Source organism: Tasmannia lanceolata, unplaced genomic scaffold (assembly GCF_043159265.1).
Source record: "Tasmannia lanceolata isolate RefF3 unplaced genomic scaffold, GAP_Taslan_0.1 ptg000019l, whole genome shotgun sequence".
Taxonomy (NCBI): domain Eukaryota; kingdom Viridiplantae; phylum Streptophyta; class Magnoliopsida; order Canellales; family Winteraceae; genus Tasmannia; species Tasmannia lanceolata.
This window is the reverse complement of record NW_027518696.1, coordinates 25,426,854-25,447,084: the sequence shown is the minus strand read 5'-3', so window position 1 is coordinate 25,447,084 and position 20,231 is coordinate 25,426,854. Positions and strand designations below refer to the sequence as shown.

At 46.3% G+C, this 20,231-nt stretch overlaps 1 protein-coding gene across 1 annotated transcript in view; it reads right to left on the bottom strand.

The window, feature by feature from the left end:
* Nucleotides 1-19,843, bottom strand: part of LOC143852446 (uncharacterized) — a 58,189-nt gene extending 38,346 nt beyond the window's left edge. Inside the window, exon 1 of the mRNA XM_077361828.1 lies at nucleotides 17,751-19,843. Coding sequence (XP_077217943.1) covers nucleotides 17,751-19,843 — 2,093 coding nt within the window. The remainder of the gene's footprint in view (nucleotides 1-17,750) is intronic.
* Nucleotides 19,844-20,231: the final 388 nt, after the last annotated feature.

Genomic DNA, 20,231 nt, shown 5'->3' with positions numbered 1-20,231 from the left:
ATGAGAGGTCAAAAATCGACTGACGGGGGCAAACTGGGCCGAAAACGAAATGGGGGGCATGCCCGAAGCGTGGGGCACGACCCCTGAGACTAGTCAGGAGCCTCAGATGTAGGATCTTTCAAATCCTCCAACACTGAGTCCGACAGAGCCATGACTTGTATTTTTTATTTTTCATGTATTTGATCCGACATGTATTCATGAGATATATGGATCGTTATCTTTTATTTGCACTTGTTTGTGTTATTGTTGTCTATTTTGAAATAAAGTGCATTTTGTGTATCCAGATGAGTATTTACACAAAATTCCCCTAGTTTTATTCTTTTGACAACTTTATTTTAGCATTTTGTATTATTATTGACAACCAACAATGCAAAATGCCCCTAGTATGGTTTCCTTAATGATTTGATTGAACATTTTGCATTGTTAGTCATATCTCATTATGACTAACAATGCAAAATGCTATATGACTAACAATGCAAAATGCCTCTAGTGTACATATTCTCATAGATAAGAGAAACTTAACACAATGTAAGGAACAAAAAAGTAATTTCATTGCAACGGCAAGAGGGTTCATTATGAGTGCTCTTGATCATGAGGTTACATTTTTTTTAACCTTCTTCTTCTGTACACAGGGTACTGAGTTGTATTTGGTTCCTTCTAGTGAGGGAGAGATCTAATGTGTTTTTCCTTCAATGCATGATTACCTTTGCTAGGTAACAGCTTACTGGGAGAAAGTGGATATTTTCTCTGACTTTCCCTGAGGGAGAGATCCGATGTGTTTTTCCTTCACCGCATGATTACCTTTGCCGGGTAACAGCTTGCTGGGGGAAAGTTCATCTTTTCTCTGACTTTCTCTGTGAAGTTTAGAAGAAGACTCAACTCTTACTGAAACAAATGCTTTCGATTTATTTTAGGTAGGTCGAACCCTAGAAGATGAGTTTAGATGTATGTGTACATGTGTAGTGTTCCCTGCCCCTGGTTTTTCAATCATGGTCTAAAGACCATTTTGATTGTTTAGAGTTTTAACGCATTTTTTTTTAGACCAAAGAGTGCTTCGCCCGGTCTTTATTGAAGGCATGCCTTGCCAACAACCAAGTCGCCTTTTGCAGGTTTTCGACTTGGCGGACCGTTTTGCCCTGACTTTTGCCAGAAACGCCCTTTCGAGTTTTCATTTCTACAGGCGCAATGACCCTAAATATTGCCTAAGTTGCCTTTTCGGGTTTTCAACCTAGCGAGTCTTTAAATCTTGTTTTGGATATTGGGAAGACTTGCTTGTAAAGTCTTGAGGACTTAAGGTTGTTTTGCAGAACTTGGCCAAACTTAGGCTAACCAGGCTGCCTACGTACCCTAAGGAAGGTTGGGATCAGCTCCGTGTAGTTCGAGGCTTTTCTGTGGAGAAAATGGTCGAATGGGATAATGCGAAGAATTCTGTTGGCTACGCCAAAGGATGACCGAACCTGAGTTTGTCAGGCTGCCTACGTACCATAAAGAGGCTGGGATCAAGTCCACGTAGTTCGAGGGTTTGAAGGCATCTTCAAAAGGGTTTTGAATTTGTAGGTGAGTTATTTTAGGCTCTGATCGGTGCATGGAGGCCTTCAATATTTATGAGTAATATGTTTTGATTTGATCGAGGTTGGTAGGTTCTGACATTTTATCTCCATTCTGGTTAAGAAGTCTGATGGCTTTTCCAGACAGGATTTCATCATTGATGTAGGGGCCAAATCAGTTAGGTCTAAACTTTCCCCTAGGATCGAAGACAGGAGCTCGGGATTCCCTAACCACCATATCCCTCTCTCTGGAAATTCGCGGCTCAGCTCTGTATCTTCAGTAGGTGCATCAGCTAACTGTTCTGCGACAACTTTGCCTTTGACAGACTTTAGAATAATGTTCATGATGTCAAATTCTGACAACAACAGGATCCAAAGGATGGTTCTGCTGACCATGGTTGGTTTCTCGAACAGATATTTCAGTGGGTCTGTTATATGAGAAGGATTTTCTGTGATATCAAAGTGTGGATAAGCCTTTCAGTGGCCCATACTAATGCTAAAAAGGTTTTCTCCATTGGAGTGTAATTCAACTTGTATTCCAATATCTTCTTGCTAAGATAGTATAATGGCATTTCTGTTTTTGTTTTAGGATCTTCCTGTGCCAACATACATCAAAGAGTTGTGTTTGTTGTTGAAAGATATAGGAGGAATGATCGTCCGGCAACTGCAGGTGCTAACATCGGCGGAGATGACAAACAATCCTTGATCTTTTTGAAGGCTTCTTGACATTCAGGGTTCCATTGTTTGGATAGTCATCCTTTGGACTGGTTTTGTTCAGATCCCTAAAATCAACGCAACACCGTATTCTTCCATCCTCCTTAGGAACTGGAATGATGTTTGCTAATCATTTGTGATATGTGACAACCTCTAGAAATCCTACTTCTAGCTGCTTGGTCACTTCATCTTTGATTTTGAGAACCCATTCTGATTTCATTCTTCTGAGCTTCTGCTTCTTCGGCTTAGCTTCTAGAAAGACAGGGATATGATGCTGGACAATTTCCTCACTTAATCCTTGCATATCTTCGTATGATCAAGCGAAGACCTCTTTGAGTTCTTTTAACAATTTTACTAGTTCCTCACACTCTTCAGAGGATAAGGTTTTTCCAATCTTTATCTCCTGAAGTAGGGATTTACTGCCAATGTTAATAGTTTCAATTTCATCTTCTAAAGGTTCTGCTCGACGCTCCTCCTATCATTTGATTAATTCATTAACCTCGAGGGGAGTTTCGTCTGCATCCTCATCCGATGAAGGGTTGTTCATTATATTTTAAAGCATTTACTTCAGAAGAATCGAGAGATAAAGGGGAGTACAGAGAAAGTTCTTTCATTGATTTGCAACATTAGAGGAAGAACTAACTGACGGGTCCTTGTCGGGCTCACTTACATTTGACGTTTGTCAAAGAAGAACCAGAATCGGAGATGTATTCTGATTCAAAAGACGAGAAGTCTGCTTCTGAGGGGATACTTGAAGTGAGCAATGGGACGAAGGTATCGGACTAGTTGGAGAGTTTGGCGTTGCCAGCATTGGTAATCATACTTTCTGGGGAAAATGCAAATGCCTATGCTTTCCCGCTTGCAGCTATGACCTTTAGAGGGTAGTATCTGCCCCTGATGGGATGACGAAGTCGCCCTTATTGATGAGTTTCTGGATGACGTGCTTCAAAGAGACACACTTTTCGGTCGAGTGGCCGTTCTCTTGATGATTCACAGAATTCCCACTCACTGTAGTTTATCAGTAGTGGATTTGGGGAAGGGTGATGTGCACGAGCAATGATCTTGTTATTCTAAATCAGAAACCTCATAACCGTGACCGGGTCAGATGGTAATGTGGAGAATTCCTTGTGGCGCCGCGACGATGGTTTTTCCTCCAGTTTTCCTACTTTGGCTGAAGCGTTTATTTCTATCCGTGATTCAGGATTCTTGGAGTATGCACGCTTTAACTCTGGTACTAATCTTGGTATCCACCGTCTTGCCATGGAATCTTCTATCTTGTTGCCCGTGTCAATGAAATGTTTGAGACTTGAGAAACTCTGGACGGCCATGGGGCACTGAGAGGAAAGGGTTAGGTTCTGTTGCATCATATCGATCTACTCTTCCTCAGACGGTTGTTTGAGCATCTGAGCTGTCTTCTGACGCCAACATTTTACGAAGTTTGAGAAAGACTCCATAGGTTCTTGCCTAGTGGACTGGAGATCCCACTGAGAGGTTTCTGTTCCGTCCTCATGAGAGAATTGCTTGATAAATTCATTCATTATGCGGTTCCAACCCATAGTCGGTAACTCAGGCAAATTCAAAAGTCATTTCCTCATGAGAGAATTTAATCAGATAACTTATCATTTTATCCTTTATTTGGATTATGCTTAATTCCAGAACGTAAATAAAATGAATTTACAAAAGAACGAAAATAAGCTGTAGTTATTCTGATTGAGATCGTATGCTGTGTATGAGTCCCGAAAGATCTCACAACTGACCACAATCAGGTTAACTAAATCAAAGACGATACAGAAAGTAAAGGAAATAATAGTTATCCTTATTCTGATCGTATGCTATAAAATAAGTCTCGAAGGATCTCACAGCTTACCACAATCAGGTTAACTAAATCAAATGGAAAAAAAAATGATACAGAAAGTAAAGGAAATAATAGTTATCCTGATTCTAATTGTATGCTGTAAAATAAGTCTCCAAAGATCTCGCAGCTGGCTGACCACAATCAGGTTAACTACGTTTTAAAGAAAAGGCAAGGGATTTACGTTACATGATCTGAAGGTGAAATAAGCCAGAGACCCTGTAACTACCATGTACCGGGTTTTATAACGAAAGTGCAGAAAGCTGGGAAATAAATGTAATTTTACCAGAATCTGTAGAGAAATTGGCAGCGTAACGGCGCTATTCTGAAAAAGGGGCTTCGATGTTGTCGAGAAATCGGCTGCGTAACAACGCTATTCTGACGAAGGGGCTCCGAAGTTGTCGAGAAATCGGCGGCATAACGGTGCTATTTGAACGAAGATGCTCCACAGTTACCGAGATTTGGGCAGAACAACGACGCTATTATTGAAAAATAGCCCATAGTTCTGCGAAATTCGGCAGAACAACAACACTATTTGAAGGATGTCGCTCCGAGTCTTCAAAAATTTGGCAGAATGCCAACGCCCTATGTGAGCTACCTAGAATTTCTCTACTTTCTCTCTCCTAAAAGCAAAGAAACCATGATTTTTTGGAAATCATAAGGGTTTTTGAACTAAAAACCCAGAGAAGAAAAACCAGAGAAGGTAAATCTGATTTAAACTTACCCACTCCACTCCTTATATAGAATCAGGGCAAAATTTTGCAGTCTACGAAAATATTTCGCAGACTGAGAAATATTTTCGCTGATTGGGAATTTGGCGGGTTTTTTCGGAACTTTGACGGGCCATAACTTCTTCGTTTGGACTTAGAATAGCGCTCTGTTGGATCCATTGGATTCCTTGTTCTGAGTAGCATCCAATGAGTCTAATATTAATGAGTCTAATATTGCAAGCTTTTGGGTGAAGTATTTTTGGATAAAAATGTATATTTTTTACTCAAAGTTAACTTCTGGTTGAAATGCCGTGTGTAAACAGGCTTTTTGACTGTGCCGAAAAAGACAGGTGCCGTGTAATAACGGGCTTTAGTGGTTCCTCTAGGGCAAATTCATTTTTGAGAAATCCTCCTAGTTTCATAACCTAAAGAGATTGAGAGAAAGACAACAGGTGCTCTGGGACTCGTCATGAGACTCTTCATCGCGACAACCTATCTTTAGTTCCTCCTTGATAAAATTAGGTGTCTATATCTTGGTGCAATTTCTCTATCTTGAATTTGGCCGATTAAATAGGGATTGTATGCTTGATATTTGCAATTACTTTAAGATAATCAATCTACCAAGTTTAAGTAACCATGGGTAAAAGTAGTGCTGAATGAATATAGGTGATTATCAATTTATCTTGTTTAGTTAACTAAAAGCAACACTAGGAAACAATTGCATTAGTTTTTAAAAGGTAAATATTTTATAAACCAACCAATTCACCCCCCCCCGCTTGATTTCCAAACCGGGAAGTCAGTGGCCGAATGCGTACTTTCAATACCTTTTACGCCAAAACTGATCATTCCTTATCCTTATCTTGAATTAGAGCCAAACCATTCATCATCTACATATAGGAGCAGAAACCTATTCCTTAACCCCAACCTCAACCGATTAACCACCCTTCGTTCCATCTTGCCAACCAAACATGCCCTGTTTAGTAGGGCTGTAACTCGGGTCGGGTTTTGGAGAACCCAACCCTACCCGAGAAATATCTCGGGTCGGGTCGGGTCGGGTTTTTTTTCGGAAAACCCACGATTCCCAAACCCGGCCCTACCCAGGATAAATCTCGGGTCGGGTTTTTTCACGTTGATGCAATTTTTTAAGGAAAATTCTTGTTTGGCAAGGCAACTCAACTCATAGAAGTAGAAATTACACTCACATTACACTTGAATCAAACAATGATGTAATTACACTCACATCACACTTGAATCAAACAATGTTGTAATTAAACAATGTTGTAATTACAATCAAACAATGCTGAATCAAACACTTGAATCAACTCAACTCATAGAAGCAGAAATTACACTCACATACAGTAACAGTGGGTGCGTGGGTTTTCACTTTTAACTTTTAACTAACAATAGAAAAAAATGTACATACTATAACTTATGTAACTCGGGTCGGGTCGGGTCGGGTCGGGCCCCTTCAAACCCGGCTCGACCCGAGATTCATGCGGGCTTTTGAATGCTCAACCTGGCTCGACCCAAAACCCATGAAACCTGAACCCAACCCAGGCTATTTTCGGGTCAGGTCGATGCGGGTCGGGTAAAACGCGGCTCGAGTTGTAGCCCTACTGTTTAGTTCTTTTGATCGATGTTATTCATTAACAAGGATCTTGATTAGTCAACCCAGTTTTGTTACAGAGACAGAGCGCTAAATTAAATATTTGTCTTAAAATAAAACATTAAGACAAAAAATACTTGCGTGCCATAGTTGACAACATCGACTCAAAATCCCAATATTACAATAAAAATAATCAAGCATTCTATTATTTTAACGGGAGATGATTAATTCGCACCCTTGTAGGATTATTCTCACCCCTTTAATGTGATTTGACGTCAAAAAAACGTTATGTCTATTCACGTTACCCTCTTTTTTACACTTTTTGACGTCAAATCACGTTAAAAGGGTGCCAGTAATCCTACACGGGGTGCGAATTTATCATCTCCTATTTTAAAAAGAATAACGAGTACTGGTTACCAATTATCAAACTACTTGGTTCCTCATAGTTTTATTTAATGCAAAACATTATCATATACACATTTGAATATTGAAGGGCCTACATTATTGCAAATGAACGGAAGAAAACCCTAAATATCTAAATAATTTCTTTCTTCAAACATAGGAATCCCACCTACCATTGTAAGAGAAAGAAATAAAAAAGGCAGCATGGACTTAGAGGATGAGGTTAAGATTACCAGCCACACAAATCGAAGATAAAGAGTAGCGAAATAAAAAAAAGGCAGCACGGTGCTGGCTATTGGATGAAGCTTAAGTGGCGGTGAGAATGCCAACGTCAGAGGCCGGGTCACATACAAAAGAAAAAGAACAAAAAAGTCGCTCTACTTTTAGACGTCCTTACCACATTAGAAAAGTCATTTCTTTCTTTCTTTTTCTTTCTTGTCTTTCGCTATGTTTGATGTTGACATTTTGTCATGTTTGGATAGTAAGAAAAGCATTTCTAATGGCAATTTTTGAGAAGTTTTTCTTTTCGTAATTTAGAGATTATTGCAAGTTTAAAGGGATACATAATCATAAATTGGGGGCCTAAAAATTGAATAGATTTGGTTGTACTTATCCTTTTTTATGGTAAAAAAGGTATGAAAATTTTAAAATGCTATTCCTTCCCGAACTTTTCCTAAAAAACTCCTGCCATCCAAACTGGCTCCCATCCTCTCTGTTTAATGTTCTTCGAAAAAAAAGATCTTAGGACGAAGTTCATAACAGCCACTTCTTGGGCCCACATGTGCCACTTGGATTGATAGGATATCCATTGATTGATGGAAACAAGCACAGCAATGTGACCCCATCTTGGTCAGATGATTATTATCTATTGGTCTATCAATTCTTTGTTTTTTTAGTAGATAAGATGGGATTGAACCTCCAACCTCAAGGTTGAAGAACAAAGAGCTAAAGGTTCAATCCATATATCAACTCTTATGTATACCTTCGCCACAAAATTGTTGACTTTTGTAGGCCTTAATCTTACAAATTGGATAGGGAAATGATAAATGCGCCCCTGGTCATCACTTGGGACACCCAGCTCCGGTGCCCCGAGTGATGATTGCCACGTACAATGCAGCTGGGTGTCCCAAGTGATGAAAAGGGGCGTATTTATCATTTCCCATTGAATATCCGATCGTTTCCTGTTAATTTAGAAGCTTCAAATTGAAGAGGAATTCTATGATTTCTTGTGACGTCCACCTATTTTTCTTCAAAAATGTCTGATGTTTCTAACAACCTTTGTTTTGTTCACATGTGCCATGTGCATAAAGGATCCGCTCATTTGACCGACAGAAACAATTTCCAATATGACCCCATCTTGATCAGATGAATATAGTCAATTGATCTATTAACTTTCAATTAAGCCTCCAGCCAAAATTGTTGATTAAAGAAACACCATGTGGGTCGCCTGCTCTACAAGAAAATGGTCTCCATTGCATACTCATGTCACTGTGCAAGGCCTAAAAGTTGATGGTTAAGATTGTTCGTGACTATTATAGAACATCTAGATCTGACGGTTGGATTGTGGGTGGTAGATCAAATATTTTGGATAGGCTAGCTAAGGATGATTAGGATTAGGATGATCTTCTCCAGATCTTATCTATCTTCCAATGTTTATCTTTATCTCTAAGACGTGCTTATTTTAAGCACAAGTTACTGATTAATGAAATCATCCAAGAGTAATCAAATTCCAAAACTTATGAAGGTACCAACCGTGTAGCCATATTCTCTTTTTACTTCGTACCTTTTCCAATAGAGATAGTCTCTCGTACCCAAAAAATCTATCTGAATTACTCCACCATGTGGTCAGGGGCACAACAATTGGGTTGGGTCGGGTCGGGTAAAGTTTTTTTCTAAAAAAATGAATTAGAATCAACACGAACCCTACCTGATTTTATGGTAAAAGCCCAAACCGAGTTTCCAAAATTCGACCTGGAGTTGCACCGGGACTTGTGGTTTGTAAACAGGACAGCTTAAAAAGTAGTAAGACACAACAGTGCAAAAATCTACTCATATTGGATGGTTAGTAATTTCCCATGGGGAGGATTTTCTTTAATTTGGATACACTTTTAAAATACCGTACCTTTAGTGGCCGTTTGGATGTATGGAAATTTTTCAAATTTTTTCCGTTGGAAATGAATTTTCCGTGTTTGATAAACTAATTTTCCAGGGATAATTTTCCAAAATTGATAAATTTTCCTTATTCAAGGAAAACCTTGAAGCTCCTATACCTTAGAATTTTAACTCCACAAAATATTTTCATAAAAAATATTCTCTATTTCTTTTCTTTTTTTGAAATGGCAAAATATTCTCTAGTTTATATACGGAAAACTACTAAAAACCCCATAGATAAAAACTTATCTACAAGAATCCCCCCAAAATTTTCTTAATTACCAATAGCACAACAACGCCTTTTAATTTTTTTTCTTTTATCTATTTTACCCCTAGTTCTAGATACTTAGAAATCCCTAAAATCTCTCACTTCACAGCCTAAAAATCTCTCTTACGAATGCAACATCTCTTGTATGATTTGATATGGTGTAAGCCCGTATAGTCCATTATTTTTCAAAAAGTATTGTAAGTGTGACGGGATGATGCGAACCGTCCATTTGATGAGCCCACCGTAGTATGATCCAACCATTCATTTGATGGGCACACCGTTCTATGATCCAACCAGCCATTTGATGGGCCACGATGTAAATAGGATGTGGCCCAAAAATCATTTCCATAAGAAAATCCGAACCCTCTGATCTACTGAGGAACTGCATATTATGGAAACTGCTATAGATCTGACGGTTGGGATCATCCTATGGAAGTGATTTTTGGGCCACAGTCTATTTACGTTGTGGCTCATCAAATGGATGATTTGGATCATACAGCGGTGTGCCCATCAAATGGACAGTTAGATCATACTATGGTGTGCCCATCAAATGGACGGTTTGGATCATCCAACTGTAGTAGTACGTACTATACTTTTTGAATAATAATGGTCTGTTCGAGCTTACACCATCTTGCCTTTATGAGAGAGAGAGAGAGAGAGAGAGAGAGAGAGAGAAAGAGAAAGAGAGAGAGAGAAATTTTCAAAGGATTTAATTTTGCTTTAGTGATGGAGAGATTTTTGGGATTTCTAAGCGTAATATAATGAAGGGTATAATGAGTAAAATAAAAAATAAAAAGCTATTTTAGGCTCAAAATTGTATCACTGGTAATTATGAAAAATTTGAGGGGATTCTGGTAGATATGTTTTAATCTAGGGGGCTTTTAGTAGTTTTATATATAGATCCAAGCACTCCCACTAAAATATGACAATCCATTGGGCCATCAAATCTAGCAATATGTTGCCAGATATATCCTGATATTTTAAAGACTTCACGTGATCCATATATTGTTAGTAATAAGGGGGCGACCCTACCCCCATATAGATCCTTGGAATTGAATCTGGGATATTGGCGTTTACTTTTGGAGGAATACAAAGATAGGGCCCAATCTCAGTGTAATACAAGAGGATGTAAGCCCATACATGGGCCTCTCCTTTTTCTTGTTTAATATGAACACCCTTTGGCCCTGTTCGTTTAAGATTATGATAACCGATTGTGAATGCCAAACCTATTAATAATGCACTCAAATTTAACCATAATTTTCTCTCCATTAATAGGTTTGTCACTCACAATCGTTTGTCATTGTCTTAAACGAACAGGGCCTTTATAGTAGTTCAATTCTTGGATTTCCATTAGCTAAAAGATCATTCCAATTACACCATATAAGTGTTCTCATAATTAGGTTCTTGATCAGATAATTAGGATCATTCACCGAGCATGCATGTTTTAGCCATTGGAATCTAAGGTGGGTCCTGTTAGGCCTAAAATCGGTAACAGGTTATGGTAGGACTGGGTGGTCCGGGCTAACGAGCCACGGCTGAATAGCTGGCTGAGTCCTGCGCTGCACAGAGTACAGACAAGAAAGAAAAGGGTCAGAGGACCAACCCGGAGTGATACTCCGGACGGGTGCTTCGACACTCAAGTCAGTATGAGCAGGAGTGTAGAGCAATGTCAGAGCAAAAAGCTTAGAGTTTTGGTTCTCAGATTTTCAGGACCCTCACCTTAGAACAAGTGAAGGCTATTTATAGTGATTCTGAGCCACCTGTCTAAGACAGGTGGTAGTTGTGAGCCAGGTGGTGGCCTCTGTATGGACCAGGTTTCATACCTAAGGAGGGCAGGTGGAGGTCCCTGATTGGTCCAGGTGTCACACCTAGGGGAGACAGGTGTTGGCCTTCCAACGGTCCTTGTGAGGGCCACGCGCCAGAAGCTAATTGGATGCTGAGTTCGGACCCCTCAGTGCTGAGTCCGGATTGCTGAGTCCGGATTCCCTCAGTGCTGAGTCCGGACCCTATCAGTTGCCCCCTGGTTCTTCAAGCCATGAAAGTGGCTAGAAGAAGCAAAGAGAAGGTAAAGACAGCGTCGGGCCGGCCTTAAGACCTCCAGGCAGCTGAGGCCGGGCTCAGACTCAGCTAGGAGAAATAGTGGCTGGACGGGAGACTCCTGGCGCCCTGGCCTGGCCTTGGCGTTTAGCCTGAAGGAGTACGGCCGGGCAGAAGGCATTCGACTATCCAGCATGGCTGAATTTTTGACCAGGGGCCTGGGCGGCCAGGGGTCCTGGACGTCCTTGGTTCAGGAAGTCATGGGGTCCTGCTCGGCTAAGGCTGTGAACGGCCAGCCGGGCAGGTCTTTGCTGGTGAAACTTTTTGTCGCCTAGCGCTTTTGTCGTCTAGCGAACGCGCCATATCCTGTCCGGACAGCCGGACAGGTCTCTTGTCTTTTGAATTATCCTGTCCGGACAGCCGGACAGGTCTTTTATCCTCTTGAATCATCCTGTCCGGACAGCCGGACAGGTCTTTTGTCGCCTAGCGCTTTTGTCGCCTAGCGAACGCGTCATATCCTGTCCGGACAGACGGACAGGTCTTTTGTCGTCTAGCGCTTTTGTCGTCTAGCGAACGCGCCGTATCCAGTCCGGACAGCCGGACAGGTCTTTTGTCGCCTAGCGCTTTTGTCGCCTAGCGAACGCGTCATATCCTGTCCGGACAGCCGGACAGGTCTTTTGTCGTCCAGCGCTTTTGTCGTCTAGCGAACGCGCCGTATCCAGTCCGGACAGCCGGACAGGTCTTTTATCTTTTGAATTATCCTGTCCGGACAGCCGGACAGGTCTTTGTCCTCTTGAATCATCCTGTCCGGACAGCCGGACAGGTCTTTTGTCGCCTAGCGCTTTTGTCGTCTAGCGAACGCGCCATATCCTGTCCGGACAGCCGGACAGGTCTTTTGTCGTCTAGCGCTTTTGTCGTCTAGCGAACGCGCCATATCCAGTCCGGACAGCCGGACAGGTCTTTTGTCGTCTAGCGCTTTTGTCGTCTAGCGAACGCGCCATATCCAGTCCGGACAGCCGGACAGGTCTTTTGTCGTCTAGCGCTTTTGTCGTCTAGCGAACGCGCCATATCCAGTCCGGACAGCCGGACAGGTCTTTTGTCTTCTGGCGCTTTGGGACCTGTGCCTTGTATTTAATGCAGGCGGCGCATTTAATGCGAGCGGCGCATTTAATGCGGAAGGCGACGTGGCGCACTCCGGCTGGCGGAAATGGGCGGGATTTTTCCCGCTCTTCCCAGCTTCTCTATAAATACAGGAGTTTACTCTTCATTTCTTACTTTTCATCTTTTACTCTCCTCCTCTTCTGTTCGGCTGCTCAAGTTTTCTGCCCGCTTCGGATCAGTGAGCCCGGAGGTCCTCGTCCAACACTCCAGTTCGGTAATCTTTTTTAGCTTTTAGCCTTTCTTTCTCTCTTTTTTTTTTTTTATGTCTAGCACTAGTTCGGAGACGGACTCCAGTTCAAGGGAGTCCGGTTCGACCAGTACCGCATCGGGGTCCGAGGCATCAGAGAGGGCGGTTCCGGCCTCACCTATAGTGGAGGCCGGTGTTGAGGGCGAAGAGCTAGTGATCATAATAGACGAGGAGAGCGGTGAGGAAATGAGTGTGGACTTAGACACAATCCCGGCCTGTGGGGACGGACCGGACCGGGTAGAAACCAGCGACGATGATGAGGACGTCGAAGCGGCAGTCCCTCAATCGTCGCGCATGCCAGTCGAGGTGATAGCGGAGGCACAGATGGAAGCCAACCCGCAGTATAACATCGGGGCCCTATACGAGGTGAACCATCTGTGGCCGAACAGGCTTCAGATCGTCAGGGACAAATACTGTATTCCTAGCCGGTACATTCTGAGGGCGGCTGTCGAAGGGGATCGGGCCAGCAACGATAGCGCAGACCTCTGCGTGTATGAGGAGGCCTTCCGGGCCGGGCTTAGGCTCCCCTTCCACCCCTTCTTTGCGGATGCACTGAATTACTACGGGCTGGCAGTTACACAGGTCGTCCCGAACTCTTGGAGGACACTGATCGGCTTCTTGTACCTTCTTGAAGTCCGGCTCCGTAGGAACCCCACCGTGCCCGTCTTCAGGATGTGTGCGCACCTGAAGAGGCATAAGGACGGCGGCTGGATCTACATTAGCCAGAGGCCTGAAATGAAAATGATCACTGGGATACCTTCTTCCATTCACACATGGAAGAACAGGTTCTTCTATGTAAAGGACACCGCGCCGGGCTCGCAGTGGCCGTTCTCATTACAATGGAGAACGCCAGACACTCGCCGCCTTAGTAAAAAACCAGCTCTCGAAGACTATGACCATATGACCTTCGCTCTGATCAAAGAAGAGCTCAAGCGAGGTCCAGTTCACTGCTCAGAGTTCGAAGAGGAGGCCGAGCTGGTCGCACTCGGGGTCAGCCGTGCGACGCCGGCACGTACGTAGACACTATAGGATAGCATTTATTTTTCTGAAGTATTTTTCAACTTTCATATTGCTGACTGCGCTCCGTTCTCTTTTGCAGAAATGGTGAAGCAGATGTCCCTCTTGGACAGAATCAAGCAGTCTTCGGGCGCGTCCCCAGCGCAGGAGCAGCCCCAACCAAAGGGCAAGAAGAGGAAGGTGCCGGAGTCGACCCCGCCGATGGTCGCGCTGGCTAAGCCTCTTAAAAGCAGCCGGGCGACGCATAAGCTTGCCCTATCTAGCCGGGCGGACACCACGGGTCAGAGCTCCAAGTCCGGAGCGGCGACGGGGTCAAAGCACGGCGGGGCAGTACTGGGTATGCCGGCTACGGCAACGGTTGGAGGCGACAACGTCTTCCGCCCGAACTGGGCCGTGCAGAAAACGGACACCGGCCTGGGGGATACCCGGGTGGCCGCAGAGTTGATGTACAAGGGTGTCCTCGCCCGCGACCGGCTAGCAGTCGAAAAAGAGGTGCCGGAGACCTGCGAAGCGGCAATCAGCTCCGCCCTCTATCAACTCCAGGTGTACTCAAGGGATATGGCCAAGAAGCGATATCTCTTCTCTGAGACGATCACAAGGATCGAGTCCGAAAAGGCCCAGCTCCAGAAGGAGAACGGCGAGCTCAATGAAGCCGTCCAGATCAAAGAGGCCGAGCTCAACAGCTTACAGGACGAGCTGCAGAGGGTCAAAAACCAGGCCGTGCAGGATCTCCTGAGTGCGGCTGAGAGGGCCGGAAGGAAGGAAAAGGCGGCCGTGGAGGCGGCCGTGAAGGAAACTGAGGAGAGGAAGGAGGCCCAGCACTTCGACTTAGGCCTCCAGGCCTACAGGGCGGGTTTCCTTCTCTGCTCCGAGCAGGTGAAGAGGATTCACCCCGGCATCTCCTTGGACGCGCTAACCGTCCCGTATGCACCTCCAGAGGACGAGGAAGATGAGGAGGAAGACGAACCGGACTCCTCCCGGCCTATTGAGGTGGATGCGGAGGTGACTGTGGCCGCCGTCTCCTCGGCGGAGGGTGGCGAGCTCGCAGCCCTCACTCCCGAAGGGGTCGTCACCGAGGTGGTGGCCGACGAGGAGGCCTGAGCAGCAGCCTTCTTTCTTTTTTGTTTGCACAGTCGGTAACGCCTATTCTTTGTAAGCCAGCTCGGCGAAGAGAGCAATTTTGTAATGCGAATATGAATACTGAATACAAATACATTTTTTGTTAAACTGTCTGTACAGCATTCTTATTTTTTTGTACGTATTATTTCTGTGCTTCATCGAGAACCGAGCTGGGAATATTTGAAGTTGGTTTCCACCACGGGCATCCTGGCTGGAACTGATCTCCAAGCCACTAGGACGAGCCGGAGTGCACCACTGCTGCTCGCCCTAAGTCTGAGAGAACCGAGCTGGAAGCTTGGTACTCAAACACTTAGGAAATATTTGGAGGTGGTTTCCACTGCGGGCGTCCTGGCTGGAACTGATCTCCAAGCCACTAGGATGAGCCGGAGTGCACCACTGCTGCTCGTCCTAAGTCTGCGAGAGCCGAGCTGGAAGCTTGGTACTCAAACACTTAGGAAATATTTGGAGGTGGTTTCCACTGCGGGCGTCCTGGCTGGAACTGATCTCCAAGCCACTAGGATGAGCCGGAGTGCACCACTGCTGCTCGTCCTAAGTCTGCGAGAACCGAGCTGGAAGCTTGGTACTCAAACACTTAGGAAATATTTGAAGGTGGTTTCCACTGCGGGCGTCCTGGCTGGAACTGATCTCCAAGCCACTAGGATGAACCGGAGTGCACCACTGCTGCTCGTCCTAAGTCTGCGAGAGCCGAGCTGGAAGCTTGGTACTCAAACACTTAGGAAATATTTGAAGGTGGTTTCCACTGCGGGCGTCCTGGCTGGAACTGATCTCCAAGCCACTAGGATGAGCCGGAGTGCACCACTGCTGCTCGTCCTAAGTCTGCGAGAGCCGAGCTGGAAGCTTGGTACTCAAACACTTAGGAAATATTTGGAGGTGGTTTCCACTGCGGGCGTCCTGGCTGGAACTGATCTCCAAGCCACTAGGATGAGCCGGAGTGCACCACTGCTGCTCGTCCTAAGTCTGCGAGAGCCGAGCTGGAAGCTTGGTACTCAAACACTTAGGAAATATTTGAAGGTGGTTTCCACTGCGGGCGTCCTGGCTGGAACTGATCTCCAAGCCACTAGGATGAGCCGGAGTGCACCACTGCTGCTATATACTGATGGCTAAATGAGTTACTCAAAGAGGGACAATTATTTGGGAAACTTATTTTATTCATTACAGAATTTGGATGATTACAGCAGTTCTTTACAAGCCTATGAAGGCAAACAAAATTACTGATAGTAGATCCGAAGATTTCTAGAATTCCAAGCATGTGGCAGCATCTGTTCGTCGAGGGACTCTAACCGATAGCTTCCTGGGCGGATGACTTCCTTGACTCGGTATGGTCCTTCCCAGGTCGGAGAGAGCTTGCCCACGCTTCTTGGCTGGGAAACGGAGGCTTTCCTCAGGACTAGGTGGCCAGCGCGGAATTCTCTTGGTCGGATCTTGACGTCATGATATCTGGATACTTTCTGCTTATAGGCCGCCGACCTGATCTGAGATTCCTCACGGACTTCTTCAAGCAAGTCAAGGTTGGCACGGAGTCCGTCCCCGTTGAGCTGCTCACTGAAATGGACGATCCTTGGGGAGGGGACGCCGATGTCAACCGGGATCACTGCTTCTGTTCCGAAGGAGAGATTAAAAGGCGACTCGCCTGTGGCCGTACGCGGAGTAGTCCGATACGCCCAGAGCACATGATACAGTTCGTCTGCCCAACGCCCGGCCTTGCCATCCAGTCTCTTCTTTATCCCCTGCAAGAGGGTCCTGTTCGTCACCTCTGTTTGCCCATTCGTCTGAGGATGTGCCACAGATGTGAATCTTTGCTCTATGTGCAGGTCAGAACAAAACTTTCGGAAGTTCCTCGAGTCGAACTGCTTGCCATTGTCCGTTATGAGGACCCGGGGGATTCCGAACCTGCACACCACCGATTTCCAGAAGAAGTTCTGTACATTCTGCTCTGTGATCTTGGCCAGAGGCTCTGCTTCCACCCACTTGGTGAAGTAATCGATAGCGACAACAACGAACTCACGGCCTCCCGAGGCCGGCGGAAAGGGGCCCAGAATATCCATTCCCCATACTGCGAAGGGAAGAGGACTGATGATCGGGGCCATCGGAACGGGTGGCTGGTGGACGGTCGGAGAGAACTTCTGGCACTTCTCACACTTTTTTACAAGGCTCAGCGCGTCCTTCCTCAATGTAGGCCAGTACAGACCTCTCAGGAGGATTTTAATGGCGAGGGCCTTGCCCCCGAGGTGCTCTCCGCAGATTCCTTCATGGGTTTCCTGCAGGGCTAACAAGGCATCACTGGGGCGAAGACACTTCAGATACGGGAGGGTATATGACCTCTTGTATAGAGTCTCGCCATCCAGTGAAAACCTCGCTGCCCTCTGCGTGACCTTACGGGCCTCCTTTCTCTCTCCCGGGAGCTTTCCGCTGCGCAGATACCTGATTATCTCATCCATCCAGCACGGCTCATCGTCAATCTGCATTACCACGACGGACTGGGCATCGATACTGGACCTCTTCAGAAACTCCATGCGAATTTCTCTGAGGGCGGTGTAACCTGAGGCTGCAAGCTTTGATAGCACATCTGCCTTTACATTCTCTGCTCGGGGGATTCTGACGACCTCAAAGCTCTTGAAATGAACGGCCAGACCGCGAACCCTCCCCAGGTACTTGATCATTCGCTCTTCACGGGCTTCATATACTCCCTGGATCTGACAGACGACCAGCTGTGAATCGCAGTACGCCTTTAGCCTCTGAGCACGGGTCTGCGCAGCAAGATTCATCCCGGCTATGAGTGCTTCATATTCTGCTTCATTGTTGGACGCACGGAAACCAAACCTCAGGGCGTAGTTCAGGACGAAGTCCTCTGGTCCGGTGAGAACTAGTCCTGCACCACACCCTGTCTTGTTCGATGACCCGTCCACATAAACTTCCCAGAGCGGCTCTTCATCAAAAACTGGGTGCGCGATGACGTACTCAGTCCCGGGGGGCGGTGATGCTCTGGAAACGACTCGAGGCTCTGGTACGGCCAGCTCTGCTTCTGGAGATGGAACTGCTACCAGCCCGGGGTCTGGGTCCGGAACTGTGCACTCGGCTATGAAGTCAGCGAGAATCTGAGCTTTGATCGCCGGCCTGGGTAAATATTTGATATCAAACTCACTGAGCTCCACGGCCCACTTGACAAGTCGGCCCGAAGTGTCTGGCCGGTGGAGGATCTGTCTGAGAGGCTGTCCTGTCAAGACCTTGATTGTGTGCGCCTGGAAGTACGGCCTTAGCTTCCGGGCCGCCGTAATGAGGGCGCACACGAGCTTCTCTACTCTCTGATATCTGGTCTCTGCATCATGGAGGACCTTACTAACATAGTAGATCGGCTTTTGCTGATTAGATTCTTCTTTGACCAGTACTGCTGCAACCGCCAAGGGTCCCGCTGAGAGGTACAGAATCAGCTCTTCTCCTGGCTCCGGCGTGGACAACAAGGGAGGGGAGGACAAATACTGCTTCAGCTCCTCGAACGCTGCTTGACATTCCGGAGTCCAGGGCGCGGTTTTTATACCTCTGATCGCATTGAAGAAAGGGAGGCATCTCTCGGCGGATTTTGAGATAAACCGCCCCAGAGCTGCCACCAGCCCGGTCAGCCGCTGTACTTCTCTGATAGTGCTGGGAGGAGTCAGCTCCATTACCGCTTTGATCTTCTCCGGGTTCGCCTCTATTCCTCTCTGGCTTACCATGAAGCCCAGGAACTTGCCCGCTCCGACGCCAAACGTACATTTGGTCGGATTAAGCTTCATGTTGTGTTCCCTCAAGACTTGGAAGGCCTCTTCGAGGTCGGAGACGTGGTTGGAAGCACTTCTGCTCTTCACTAGCATATCATCAACGTAGACCTCCATGTTCCGGCCAATCTGATTTCTGAACAGCTTGTTGACGAGACGCTGGTAAGTGGCTCCCGCATTCTTCAGTCCGAAAGGCATCACCCGATAGCAATACGTCCCCTGGTCGGTAACGAATGATGTCTTCGGGATGTCAGACTCGTACATTCTGATTTGATTGTATCCCGAGAAAGCATCCATGAAACTGAGCAGCTCGTGACCTGCTGTAGCGTCAATGAGCTGGTCTATTTTTGGAAGTGGGTAGCTGTCTTTTGGGCAGGCCTTGTTCAGGTCTGTGAAGTCTATACAGGTCCTCCACTTCCCGTTGGACTTTTTTACCATTACCACATTTGCGAGCCAGTCCGGATACTGGATCTCACGAATGAAATCGGCCTTCAAAAGCCTCTCCACCTCTTCTCTGATGGCTCTCCGTCTCTCCGGTGCAAAGTGTCTACGCTTCTGCTTCACGGGCTTGCAGGTCTGATCGACACCGAGCTCGTGGGTGCTAATCGACGGGTCAATGCCGGGCATGTCTGAAGGAGTCCAGGCAAAGACATCTGCATTGGCCCTGAGGAACTGAACGAGATCCTGCTGCGCGGCTTCTGGCAGGGCAGAGCCGATCTGGACAACCCTCTGTTCGTCATCGATGTTCAATTGAATAGAGATGAGGTCCTCTGCGGGCTGGTTGACTGTGATCTGCGCTTCGTCTCTCAGATCGTACAGCTCGATTGGAAGAGACTCAGACGCATTCTTCCCTCTCAGTGCTGCCGCATAGCATTGTCTTGATTGGGGCTGATCCCCTCTGACTTCACCTACGCCTCCTGGCGTAATGAACTTCATCTTCTGGTGATAAGCGGAGGGAATCGCTCGGAGGAGGTTCTGGCCAGGGCGTCCTAGAATGGCGTTATAGGCCGACTTGGCCTTAACCACCAGGAAGGTCACCATTGCGAAGGACTGGCAGGGCGGCTCCCCGATCAGAACTGGAAGCTCAATCTGCCCTTCGACCTTGACAACTTCTCCCGAGAATCCGAACAGATCTGAGTTGGCCGGCTTCAGACGGTCAGCTCCGATCATCATCTGTTCGAATGCGTGGTAGTAGAGGATGTCGGCGGAGCTCCCGTTGTCGACCAGGATCTTCTTCATTTCCCAGTTCGCCACTAGCATTGTGACGACCAGGGCATCATCGTGCGGGAGGATCAGACCGTCAAGATCTGCCTCCGAAAAGGATATCTCATTTTCTGGCTCGGCCCTCTTGCTGCAGGCATGGACGGCGTTGACCTGCCGGGCATAGGTTCTGCGGGCCGATGAAGAGGTCCCTCCCGCGGTCGGCCCTCCTGAAATGGTACCAATAACACCATGAGGTTGGAGTTGAGGTTGGGGTACCTGAGGAGGGAGAACGGCCGGGGCTGGAGCCTGGATGCGGTCGCCCAGGGGTTGGGCGTCTCGAGGACTTCTGTCTCTGGGTCTCGGGTTGTCCTGGCGCTCCCTTCTATTGTCGTTATTTTTTAAGTACCTCCCGAGGTACCCTCTG